This window comes from Corythoichthys intestinalis, chromosome 4 (genome assembly GCF_030265065.1).
Source record: "Corythoichthys intestinalis isolate RoL2023-P3 chromosome 4, ASM3026506v1, whole genome shotgun sequence".
NCBI classification, from domain to species: domain Eukaryota; kingdom Metazoa; phylum Chordata; class Actinopteri; order Syngnathiformes; family Syngnathidae; genus Corythoichthys; species Corythoichthys intestinalis.
This window is the reverse complement of record NC_080398.1, coordinates 6,503,996-6,517,945: the sequence shown is the minus strand read 5'-3', so window position 1 is coordinate 6,517,945 and position 13,950 is coordinate 6,503,996. Positions and strand designations below refer to the sequence as shown.

The following is a 13,950-nucleotide window of genomic DNA, read 5'->3' as shown; positions in this document are numbered from 1 at the left end:
CTTGTGATAATGAATGCACATTTTAAAATCTTTTATTTTCCAGCTTGAAAAAAAAAGTCAAAATTAGGTTTGGCCATTTTTTCGCTTTGTCATTCACTGTTAAAATCACTTCCGAGGTCAATCATTTGCACATGAAATTCATATTTCAATTTTTTTTGGTGATTGGTCGATTATCTAATGAGTCAGTCATGACACAAAGTCTTCAGTCGCTACACGAGAGTGACTTTTTCTTCTTTTTCTTTGACGTTTTTTCTGCGTTCTCACCAATTTTGGAGTCTCTTTTCCTCTTGACTTTTTCAGAAACAATCACCTCCGATTCCACGTAGTCGTTCTGCTCTTCTACCGTTTCGCCACCATTTTTCTTCTCCTTTTTGCGTTTGTGTTCAGCTTCCCCGTCACGGCTCCTTTTCTTTTTCTTTACGTAGAGGTCGGCGGGTTGAGAAATGTCGGGGACGTTTTCAGTCTTCTTCGTCTTGCTTTTACGCTCGTCTTCAGTCTTGTTGGCGTATTTGGCCATGAATTCAGCCTCCTGCTGCTCCAGCCGGGCCAGCTTGGCGCTCATATTCAAGCCGTGTCTGGCTCCCCTTAAACAAACGAACAAAAAAAATTAGGGAGGTCCCCAATCCGATTACGTGATTGGAAATCGGGCCTAATCGCGTCATATTCAGAAGATCGGAATCAGGTAAAAAAGATTGTGTTTAAAGTTTTTAAAAAAAATTATTTTAGGGCTGTCAAAATTATCGCGTTAACGGGCGGAAATTAATCACGTTAAAATATTTGACGCAATTAACGCACATGCCCCGCTCAAACAGATTAAAATGACAGTACAGTGTCATGTGCACTTGTTACTTGTGTTTTTTGGAGTTTTGTCACCCTCTGCTGGTGCTTGGGTGCGACTGATTTTATGGTTTTCAGCACCATGAGAATTGGTGGTGCTGAACAATGGCGAGCTACTAGTTTATTTTTTGTTTGAACATTTTACAAATTTTATTAAAACGAAAACATTGAGGGGTTTTAATATCAAATTTCTATAACTTGTACTAACATTTATCTTTTAAGAACTACAAGTCTTTCTATCCATGGATCGCTTTAACAGAATGTTAATAATGTTAATAGCATCTTGTTGATTTATTGTTATAATACAGTACTTATGTACAGTATGTTGAATGTATATATCCGTTTTGTGTCTTATTTCCATTCCAACAATAATTTACAGAAAAATATGGCATATTCTATAGATGGTCGGAATTCCGATTAATTACAATTTTTAAGCTGTGATTAACTCGATTAAAAATGTTAATCGTTTGACAGCCGTAATTTATTTATATGGTCTGAGCAGTTTTAATGTAACACATGGGAGTGTGATATACTCCATCATGGTTATTCATTGTGTTTCGGTTATTAGGTGAAAACGGCAAGCAGGAAGGGATTATGAGGGGACCGAAAGGAAAATAGAAGAGACAGAAGAACAACAAACAAAAAGAAATACAATAAACACCTACACTACCTATGAATATAGTAATGCTATTGTTAGGTAATTGCATCTCCTGTGAACATTAGTGTTGTTTTCGACAACGATAACAAAAATGAACACTTTTTTCATCACGGTGACGAGATGATAACGAGCTCAAAATGTGTTTTGGGAGACTAAAACAACTCGCCGAATGCCAGTTTTCATCTGACGAGACGAAAATCCGCCAGTTTCCGTCACATGTTCACAATGTGTGACATCATATGTCGAGGTAGCTTGCATTGCAGCAGTGACTGGTTGTGTCACTCGTGACGTGCTGCGCCCCCCCCCCCCTCACCCCGACTCACCAGTGTGTCGTCTCTAGTCTCCATGCAGGCTTGCACACATGGTAAGATTAGTTTTGTTGGCCAGGGAGAAGACTCAATGTTGCTTTAGCCCAGTACTTCTCAAATAGTGGGGCGGGCGCAGAGCGATGCTGGGGGTGGCACATGTGACCTTGGGGAACATACTTTTTACTAGAATAAAGTTTAATTGCGCGTCCACTGAGTGGGTGGCAGTGCGCTCTCATTTTCAGCATGTGCGCAGTATTTTTGAACCAAACAAGACCACACAGCAAATAGCAATGGAGATATGAAAAGCTAAGACGAAGAAATATGATGAAGCTTATTCAGCATTTGGCTTTGACTTTTAGTACAATGGGAGACGAGTAAAGACCAATCTGATTATTTTGTCTAAAAATGTTCGCAGCGGACAGCAGGAATTCTTTTTTTTTTTTTTTTTCAGCGAAAACGTGCCGAATATTGCCAACAATTGTCCTGCTTTGTCAGTGTTACATCATTAAACCAGCGAGCACTGTCAGCATCCCATAAGATGGCATACCAAGTTGCTCAATGCAAAATAACCCAACACCACAGCAATGGAGCAGATACTGCCTGCAGCAAAAATAAAAACTGTCTCTCTGTCCATTGACACTGTTGTTTTTGTTGTATTAATTCTTGTTTTTTTTCCAGTACAATTCCTTGACATATTGTCATCTTCAGTTCATGTTGCTAATTAATTTGAATTAATGATTATTGATTTTATTCAGAAATTTTTTTTCAGTATCAAATGGTCAAAAAATTCTCAAAAATCTTAAGTCTATTTTTATAGTATGGATGTGTTTTTTTTTTACACTTTGTTTTTATTTTCTATTTATTTTTTTACACTTTATTTTTATTTTCTACTTTAATATTAAAAAGGACACAATGAGGTGAGGTGTACTTATATAATTATAAGAATTTTATAGACAAATGTTACTACAGTGTATTAACAGTGGTGGCAAAGTTGGGGGCGCGCGGAACGTTTACGTCTTCGGGGGGGGGGGGGATTTTGGCGTAACAGGAAATAATTGAGAAGCACTGCTTTAGCCTTTAAAGGTCTGTGTTGAATGATCATCACACACTAAATGTAACTCATAGCATTAGCATAGCATTTGTGTTTGTTTTAGCATTAGGCTAATGCTAACGGCAAGCATCTTCGTCAACTCTTGTACCCCTTTCCCACTGGCCAAAAAACCCATGTCAACCCGCTAACAATCAGCTTTTGGTGGCAGTGGGAAAGGTGCAGTGAACCACCTCGACCCGTGTCAATCAACCCGCGTTAAAATCACCTCGGCTCTGATCGCCATGCAGTGTGAAAGCAAAACCCAGGGTCAACAGTCAACACCCTAATTTACGTGGTGATGTAGGCTAGTACGTGATGCGTCATAACAAAAAACAAAAACCATGTGCTCTAGCCCGGATCCACATACGGCGAACAGTCGGTGTAGCAGCGTGAGCAATAGCCATAACAGATGAAACAAAGGCTCTTCTCCTCCTTCTGTGACGTACACGACTCCTTTCAATTTCAAACCAAAATTTACGTCGCCTACGTTGCCTCAGCACAAGCACAGTGTTGATCCTTTGCTGCATTTCGACCATTTTGCGGGCAGTAAAAAGCATGAAAACAGAGAACACAAACGGAAAGGAGGCTTCCATGTTGCTTTGCATTGTTAACTTCCTTGAACTGAATGAATTCTGTCGCACTTGTCAAAGCATATCTTAGCGTGGTGACGTCACGCACCTTACGCACGGCTGAGGAGGGGTAGGGGTTAGATGGGTGAAGAAGAAAAAAAAAAAAAAAAAAAGACGGCTTTTTTCGCCAATGGGAAAGGTGCCAAATGCCAATTGCTAGTGGGATGCATCGGCTTGGAAAAACGCGTGTTGACCCACTAGTTTCAGTGGGAAAGGGGTATTGGACAACTTCCCCCGCCCACACAATTCGTGGCGTACAGGTGTGTATAATTGAGAAGAATGAACCGTTTTCCTGTTGAGAGTGTTGGCATTGTCCTTGTAGACGCTACAATCTGTGCTCGCTTGTCAACGTACAAAACAGTTAAAAACCTTTATTTTAGGAATAAAATGTGTTAATTTTACATTTTTAGTAAACGTCGCCTAAAACTAGACGAAGAAACAATTTGAGATCACAAAAATATGATCCAAAAGACAGACTATGATGAAAATTAAAAGGGCTGCCAAAAACTACACTGGTAGACACAAAATAGGGGGGGGATGAGGTCCGAGGAGAAAGAGGGGGGTGGGGTGAGTCAGAAAGAGATGTGATTAGGCTGGGTGGAGCATATACAAATCAGCAATGTGAGGTGTGAAACACAGTATTATGTGAATGACATGTTTGGATATGTTGACATCCTATTCTATGCTGCCTGATCGCTAACCCTGGCACCGACAATTTCTCTACTTGAGTGTGTCTAAATGCAACTAGTTATGCGTGAATCCCATCAGACGTGTGATAGTCCTGCAGGCAAGTGGAAATGTTGCGCGGGGGCCTCCGTAGGGCCCCGGCCCCTTTCCTACCCAAAAAAACCCCCCAAACAAAAAAAACATAACTGAGCTCCTAAAATACTTGCAGTGTGTTCATTTGAAGGTACTGACTTGTGGGCAGTGCGTCCACCGCAAGCCTTCATCAGGTCAGAGTCAGAAATCCTGGAAGAAATCACAAAATGAGTTCAAAATAATAATAATACTGTATTGGCTCGAATTTAAGACGGCCCTGATTATAAGACAACCCCCTCTTTTTCAAGACTCAAGTTTGAAAAAAGAATTTTTGAACAACAAATTAATTTTTATACAGAAAATAATTACAGTACATGCATGTTATTTTGCCTCATTCAAATCTTAATATCTGAACATTTAAATATGTAAACTTAAGTGGAATCACATTAGTAAATGAATGACTTCTGGTTTTTGAAATGTAAATAAACCAATCTATTGTGATAAAACAACAAAATTGCAATAACTGCATTAACCATCAAAGTAAAGTCTAACTGTAACTGTAGTCTTGAAACAAATCTGAATAAGGAAAAACATTGCAATAAAATAATGCAAACTGGTTATACTAGTAGCCGAGATCGGTCACGACAGAACACCGCTTCAATGATATCTGGCGCCATCTAGCGTCGTGAATGGGTATAATGTGTAGAGCGCGAAAATAACACGACCCCCTTTTTTTTCAATCTTATTTCAATGCAAAAAAAACACCGTCTTATATTCGGGCCAATACGGGTAATAATAATTTTTTAAAAATCCACCGAAAAAAATCTAATGTTAGAATGTGTTCTCACTTAGTTACGGAGGACAAATCCAGTTTCTGATCATCTTCCTGGTCTGAGCTGCTGTCGCTTGTTGGTTCCGGGCGCTCGTGACCGGACAGCAAAGTGGCCGACTGGATGCGACAAACGCGTCGGGTCAGCGCATCTCTACAACTCGCGGGGGTTAAATAGCTATCTTTCACCTTGACGAAGCATCCGTAAAGTTTCGCTTTGGCTAGGGCAGCTTTCCGTGGTTTCTTGTTAGAAATCCCACTGCGGTCGTCATCGTCTTCCCCGTCTTCGGGCGTCTTCTTCAGCGAAATGCCGTCCTGGATCAAACAAAAAAGCAAAAGGGTTTCCATTTCCATTAAATGGTTTCCCATTTATTCATAATGGCTAAAAGGAACCTCTGGTTAGCTCACAATACGATCGATCCAGGAAATCATTCTACGATACTCTACAAAACAACTACGGTAATCATTTTCATCCTTCTGCTTGGATTTGAAATGATTATCACTAGTAGACATCCAATCCATTTGAAGCGGGAGGGATGGCAGTGAATGATCGAATGTTCTATGTCAATAGACCCTACTCACCTACGTCACAAAATGGGCGTGTTGCTGTTTCCGGCCGCCATATTGTACCTATTTTTTTAGATCTATTCTCATTGTTTTCAATTAGTCGAGCAAGTTATAGAGCAATTCATGGAAGCCCCGGTGTTATCTGACGCTGTAAACTCATTGGATGCGTTGCATAAAAGGCGTTACGTGGAAAAGCTTCAGTTTATCCATTCGCCAGATCCGTATTTGATGCCTAAATCGATGTTTTTCGACCTGCTGGCTTCGCCTGACATCTGCTATCCTGATATATACAACTATCTTGTCCACACAAAATCAGCCTATATACCCTACCCACCGACGTCATAAAACCACGTGCTCGCTGTGTGGTTCCGCCCACTTGTCCGTCATTTTGTCTCTGTATTAGCATTGTTTTCAATTGATCGAGGAATATAAAATGCATTTCATGGAAGACCCGGTGCTTTCTGATGCCGTAAACTCACTGGATGTGTTGCATAAAAGGCGTTATGTGGAAAAGCTTCGTTCTATACAGTCGCCAGATCCATATTTGATGCCCAAATCGATGTTTTTCGACCCACTGTCTTCGCCCTGTCTGCCTGACATCTGCTACGCTGATATTTACAATTATCTTGTCCACACAAAATCAGCCTATTCCCACGAAAATTTGAAAAACTTCAAGAGCTTGGAGGCTTTTAAATACTTCGTTGCTGGTTGGGTGAAACAGGTCCTCGTTCGGCAGGAATCTATCTTGTGCTTGGAAAGGTGAGTTACGAAATTTTCAATTCAAAATCTTTTGTTATTGCTAACATCCACTGTCAAGTCTAATGTATTTCATGTCGTTTGTCAATGGAGTTAAGGCTTTTAATGTTTATATGGTTTAGCGATAGCACTCTCACTACATACATACGTGTATGTTTTAGCCTAGCAATGATCTTAATTGTGGTTATTTGTCAGCCCCGTAGACGAGGCCAGTTTCTTTCACTTGGTACCAGCTAAATATTATTCAAAAAATAACGATGGTGGAAGAAAGGGAAGTCACAAACATCTTGAATTTGAAACTATGTCGTACTACGTCGTATGTTGTCGGCGATTAGCCTCGCAATGATCTTAATTGTGGTTATTTGTCAGCTCCGTAGACGAGGCCAGTTTCTTTCACTTGGTACCAGCTAAATATTATTCAAAAAATAACGATGGTGGAAGAAAGGGAAGTCACAAACATCTTGAATTTGAAACTATGTCGTACTACGTCGTATGTTGTCGGCGATTAGCCTCGCAATGATCTTAATTGTGGTTATTTGTCAGCCCAAAACCCTCTAAGTATATCTTAAATGCATCTTACCGGATATAAAATGACTACTACATAGTCTGTGGTGATTTTTTTGGTGCCCAGTTTTCACGTCGAATTGCAGCCGTCCATTTCGCTCTCCTCTTTGGATCCCTCGGAATACGGTAAAACTTCAAGTCTCTCCTTCCATCTTCTCTGTTAGTGCAACCAACAGCCACACACGCCTTCACCATTTTGATTATTAATGTTAAGGAGCAGAAAAACACGCAGTGAATAGGAGAAATGTACGTAGCCGTAACAGGTTAACACTATGTTTTGACGGACAAGTGGGCGGTACCATTCAGGAGAGCGGAATTGTGACGCCACGTGGGTAGGGTCTATTCTCACGAAAGTTTGAAAAACTTTAAGAGCTTGGAGGCTTATAAATGCTACGTTGCTGGTTGGGTGAAACAGGTCCTCGTACACGAAAATTCGGCAGGAATCTTGTGCTCGGAAGGTGAGTTACGAAATTTTCAATTCAAAATCTTTTGTTCTTGCTAACATCCACTGTCAAGTCTAATGTATTTCATGTCATTTGTCAATGGAGCTAGGGCTTTTAATGTTTATGTGGTTTAGCGATAGCACTCTCACTACATACATATATAATATGTAATAAATATGAAGTGCGATAGCACTACTCCAGATTGTCCCTAATTGAATTTATTTTTTGGCTTTTGACCTCAATAGTGAAATTGTAAATTAATTGTATGACAACTGTCTGATTATCCCCTTATAACTATATATTTTCAGGTAGTTCATTCACAACGTCTGAGTGTATGTTGTCGGTGATTAGCCTAGCAATGATCTTAATTGTGGTTGCCAGCCCAAAACCCTCTAAATATATATTAAATGCATTTTACCAGATATAAAATGACTACTACATAATCTGTGGTAGTCGTTTGGAGCTCAGTTTTCTCGTCAAATTGCAGCAGTCAATCTCGGTCTCCTCTTCGGGTCTCTCGGAATACGGTAAAACTTCAAGTCTCTCCGTCTATCTTCTCTGTTTTTGCAACCGACCGCCACACACGACTTCACCATTTTGATTATTAATATTAACGAGCAGAAAAACACGCCATAATAGAAGGAATTTACGAAGCGCTAATGCATTAACATGACGGGTATACGGACAACATGGCGCGGGGGCGTGGCTGTGACGTCACGTGAGTAGGGTCTATAGCCTTCAGTGGCATCCAATGCCAGGCAATGAGTAATAATTTCTCACTGTCATTTCCTGTCGATTTTGGGCCACTGAAAATGAAGTGACTCAAAATCAACAGGACCTCTAAAAGCCCTAAAATGAACAAGAAGTGACCTGTAAATCCCCACAAAAGACTGTCTGTGAACAAGTCCAATCCCATCAAAATTAACTCATTCACTCCCAGCCATTTTCACCGGAGCAAGGCCCTTCGCTCTTGGCCGTTTTACTGGATTTTGACCGATTTTGCAAGGCCCACAGACAATTCTGTTCTATTGCTATATAATCATGGAACCCACCAAAAGATTAGACTCTCTTCTTTCAGCAGGAAAAAAAGTTCATATCTTTTTCCATTCTTTAGAAATCAGCATTAAATAATAGCTTAGTTTGAGCAATATTCCAATTTCTGATGAAAAAACACAGAAATTGAGCTTTTTGTGAAAGTATACATTTCAAACAGAATTTAACACAGCAATTTTATGCTTTAGTTACATCCCAAACATCAGAATAATGTTTTCCTTTTACAAAATTACAAACAAGACAAATAGAGCTTTTGATAGCAAAGTAACATTTTAGGGGTGTGACAAAATATCGAAATGGTGATATATCGTGATACTTTGCATCCCAAAAGGTTATCGATATGCTCCTGCAAGAATTGAGATATCGTTTTAAAAAGGTGTCAATGTCTATTAAAAAAAAAAAAAAAAAAAAGGAACCAACTAGTTCTGCAACGATTAATTGATTAACTCGAGTATTCGATAAGAAAAAAATATTCAAAATTACAATTTTATTGCTTCGGGTATTCATTAAATTAAAGTGGCGTTGTAATGGTTTATTTTGAAAGTGTTTACATTTAGTTTTATAGATTAGGGTGGAAACACTGCCCCTGTGGTCTGCCTCATTTTACATGGCTGAATCCAACTGCTCCCTGTTAAGACCAACGTAAGCTAAGTTTTTGTTTGGGCTAATGTTTTTTAATGCATTCGTAATTTACCATTTTTGAACCATTTGCTAGGAGCATTGTTAAAAAAAAAACGTTAGTATTTTATAGCATTTCAACTAACGGACTTTTGCTATGTAAGTTAGCCAATTGTTGTACATACGGTAGAGCCTCATTTATTTTTTATATTGCTTGAGGCTCATCCCAGGTATTTTAATTTTTCCTTTTAAAATTGTTTCTTATCCAATTACTCGATTATTCGAACTAACTAGTTCATCGATTAATCGAGTACTAATATAATCGATAGCTGTAGCCCTAGAACCAACAATTGCACCCAAAATCTTCCACCATAATAGTGTCTCAGTTTACTCTAAGGCTGCCTTGCCGGCGCTCGACACCCAATCCGACTGAGAACGTTGGTTCATTCCAAACCAGACCATTCACAGTCATTCGGTCCGATTTTCGGGGCATTTACTGGTCACTTGCTGTTCATTTTAGGGCATTTACAGGTCATTTCCTGTTGAGTTTGAGTCACTGCCTATTCATTTGGGTGATTCCCAGGTCACTTCCTGTTTTGTAACGTAAAATAAACAGGAAGTGACCCATAAAATACCCCAAAATCAACAGGAAGTAACTGAAAATCAACAGGTAAATACCCTTAAATGGCCCAAAATGACCTCATTGCCTGGCACTGGCTGCCAGTGACGGCCATAGATGTTCAATGCGTTTGAAGTGGGAGGGACATTCGTTCATTCGCTGCCACCCTCCCAGTTCAAATGAATTGGACGTCTACTAGTGATAAACTCATTCCAATTTACAGCAGAAGCTTGTTTTTCTGTTTATTAGGCGAGTCCGAATCTGTTAATATGTCATTTTATATAGGGGGCCTGGGACACCCTGCTGCTCGTTGACATTGAATCCGGTTGCGGGTCTTACCAAATGCGCTACTGCCCTCTAGTGGCCAGTTTTATTGCTTTAAAATGGATTTTCAACTTTGTGTTTTGGAGCTTAGTTGAATCAGAACCCAGAGATGTCTCTTATGGGAAAAAAACGTGAACTGAAACAATTAAAAATAGAACGTATTTATACGTTTTTGGGAGCAAATGAGTTCATTGGATGTCTAGCGCCGTCAATGGCAGTCAGCTAACGTAGACATTATTCAAATAGAAGATTTTGGTAGCAACCTTTTGGCTTCTTTTAAGCAGTGACACCTTTTTTTAAAGAAATATATCTATTTTTGGCGGGAGCATATTAAAAACCTTTTGGGCTACAAAGTATCGCGGTATATCGCCTGTTCGATAGACTGTCAGACCTAATGGCCAAGAGACAAAAGTGAACACAGACCTGATGAGTTTCCACTTGCAGGCTGGACGAGGCTTTATTGAAGACGTGATCCCACCACTGGAATGTGAACTGCTCTCCTTCTTTGTGGCCCACCTGACAAGCACAATTTTTACTTGTTATTGACTAAGAGCTAAACTGGGACACCCGTCTAAAAGTAATCCCTAATTTTGCCTGTGAATGAAGGGCTTTTGTCCAAACAAGACATGGAAAAATGTATCCATGTACTCATTTTTAGCCAACTGGACTGCACAAAAACGCACCACGAAAACAATTCTTACCCCGCCTTTGTTGCATTTGACTTTGACCTTGATGGCTTCGGATATGCCGTTTTCGTCCCGACCCAGTCCTTTGCCTAACAAACAGAAGCGTGTTAAAACTGACCGATAGACGCCTAATGTATTTTAACTGGGATGGCTAGCATCGAACGTTGCTGTTTCAGTGCCAATAATGGTGGTAAATATCCAATCCAATTTTAATGCAATGCTTGGTAACTTCTAAATATTACAAATTAATGTGTACATTTGTTAGCAATGGATTTACAACAAAACTCGAAGTCCCAATTTTAAAATTATGATACTGTATATGGAAAACGATTAAAATTTTGTCCATTTTTTAAGCAATGTATTAACAAGGAAAAGATACAATTTCCAATAATCAAAATATTACAAGAAAAAACTACAAGGGACATTCAAAAAATAATGCACTCAAGTGCATTGCTCTTACAGGATTTTACCAATTTTGTTTATGTATTTCTCCAGTTAAATGTGGAGAAGACAGAGGTGATCATTTTTGGGCCAAAAAAAGGAAAGGTCAAAGATAAGCAGCCAACTTAGCACAATGTCACTTACAGCTACAAATCAAGTCAGAAACCTTGGCGTAATTATTGACTCAGACCTAAAATTTGATAGCCATCTAAAGTCCGTCACTAAATCCGCTTATTACCACCTAAAATATAACCAGAATTAAGGGGCTTCTGACTCAACAAGACATGGAAAAACTTATGCATGCATTCATTTTCAGCAGACTGGACTATTGCAACGGTTTACTTACAGGTCTTGATAAAAAATCAGTCAGGAAGCTGCTGCTAGTACAGAATGCTGCAGCCAGAGTCCTCACAAATACAAGGAAGCTGGACCACATTACACCGGTTTTGAAATCGCTACACTGGCTTCCAGTGAGTCAAAGGATAGACTATAAAATACTACAAAACACTTAATGGCCTTGGACCAAAATACATGCTTGACTTGTTAGATTCCTATGAGACATCTAGACCCCCTAAGGTCGTCTGGAACGGGTCTTCTGCATATTCCAAGAACAAGAACCAAGCAGGGTGAGGCAGCATTTAGTTATTATGCTCCTCACCTCTGCAACAAGTTACCCGAACGTCTTAAATATGCTCAAACTGTTAGCTCTTTTAAATCAGGGCTAAAAACGCTTTTGTTTAGCACTGCATATCCATAACTGTCTATATATTTCAATCTACCTGCTTTCTATTCCTCTTGTGCTTCTCTCCATTGCTGATTTCAATTATTAGTAGTAGTTTTTATTTTTATTTTATTTATTTATTTTTATTCTGTGATTAAATGTGATGTTTTGTCTTGGTTTTTACGTTGTGTTGATTTAAATGTGATTTTTATGATCTTCGTGTGATGTAAAGCACTTTGAGTTGCCTTGTGTTGAATTGTGCTATATAAATAAATTTGCCTTGCCTTGCTTATTTGGCACAAAAATGATAGGACTTTTTGCGATTGTTACCGTATATGTGTTTTTATTTTCTGATTTTTAAAGCTTAAACCAACTCATCAGCACAAGTTTTGCTGTCAAGATTGACAGAGGTGGATGGGCGACCACTATGGGGCTTATCGGCTATGCTGGCTTTACCAACCCCTACCCATCTTTTTACAGTACTATAGCCTATGGTATGATCCTTGTAGACATTTTCCAGCGGGTTGTGAATCATCAGAGGGGTTTCTCCCTCTGCAACAAGGAATTCAATTACAGCTCTGTTTCTGACGAGCTTTAAGAGGGGCAGCCATTTTGGAAGCTAGTTTAAGCTTTAAAAATCTGAAAATAAGAAAAACTCATATAACAATCCCACAAAGGTGTGTCCTATCATGTTTATAATATAAACAAGTATGGTAAAATACTGTACGAGCAATGCACTTGAGTGTATTACTTTTTGAATGCCCCTCGTATATAGTAATATTACACGCTAAAAAATATGTAAAGTCAGACAATCATGAGACATGGTCATTTTTTTCTTTTTTAAGAAATAAAGTCAACAAATGATGAAAGGAGGAGGAGGGAGTAAAATACCCACACAAAAAGTTGGAACAGTATGAAAAAAACTTTTAGAGGACACTACTCCATGACATCTTTCGTAGTTTAACTCGTTGACGGTGGACAGACGTGCAATCCATTTGGATTGGGATCAGATCCAGTCCTAATGGATTGGACTTCTATCACCGTCAGTGGTGAAACATCATTCAATAGCAGCCAGCCCGATTTAAATGGATTTACAATCACTGTCAATAGCAGTGAATTGGTAAAAACCATCATAAATAGGAACATTAAAAATACAATTTCAACAATGATACAACTAAAATGGCATTTTGCATTGACGTTACAGCCAACGCTGTTGATGTGTTTCCTTAGTTTGACTGGTTTAAGTCGTAATATGGCAAAATGACTGTACGCTCAATGTGAAATCAGCTGTAAAGCAGCTCTGGTTCGTCTATAGCTGTCAATGGCAGCCAATGGTGCTAAAAACTCACCATGCTTCCAGCCATGACGCTTCAGTTGCTGCTCGGCAAACCTCAAGCCGTGGCCCTTTTCTTGCACGACGTCCGTCATCTAAATGTGGGGAAGTTTAGTTACTTAGTTTTCACCGTCAAGACCGGGAGAATACCCAAACAAACGTGAACGTCTCGTGATATTAACACATCAGTAAAGTTTTCACTGCGATGTTTAACCAAAACGTAGTGTCGGGTTTAATCGACAAACTTAGATCGCCGCATTTCACTTCGTAATAGATGATAAAAAAGTGGAAACCTTGAGAGAAGTTGGACACGCGGCTTCAATCAGAGGCTGCCATGACACCGGAAGTACGTCACGTTTATTTCTTCCTGCTTTTCTCGCGCAAACGCACGATAAAAATTTGTTTTAAATTAATTTTTATACCTAATGAATAAATATTATGAATTTTGTAACTGTAATACAAAACGTATAATAGAAAATAAACGGTCAAGCTTGGTATATTTATTTATTTATTTTGATTTTTTTTTAAAGCACTTTCCCTAAGCATTTTCATCGCATTTGGAACAACCATAATGTTTCATTCTCGTTCAAAGATATGTAGGTTACCTCAAAAGGTTTATCTGAGTAGACAAATTTGTAATTTTGTCCACTTACTTTAAGGATAAAGTCTATAAATTTTTTAAAAGTTAGCTCCTCGTCGGCACTTTATGTTCACA

General features: G+C 39.1%; 1 protein-coding gene across 1 annotated transcript; it reads right to left on the bottom strand.

Annotated features, from left to right (window-relative positions):
- Window positions 1–13,608, bottom strand: gpatch4 (G patch domain containing 4). The gene is made up of 8 exons (XM_057835482.1): window positions 13,529–13,608; window positions 13,252–13,330; window positions 10,756–10,829; window positions 10,478–10,570; window positions 5,300–5,425; window positions 5,130–5,230; window positions 4,441–4,491; window positions 1–584 (listed from the first exon to the last, which is right to left on the bottom strand). The coding sequence occupies exons 2-8, from the start codon at window positions 13,328–13,330 to the stop codon at window positions 203–205; spliced, it is 906 nt and encodes a 301-aa protein (XP_057691465.1). The 5' UTR covers window positions 13,529–13,608; the 3' UTR covers window positions 1–202.
- Window positions 13,609–13,950: the final 342 nt, after the last annotated feature.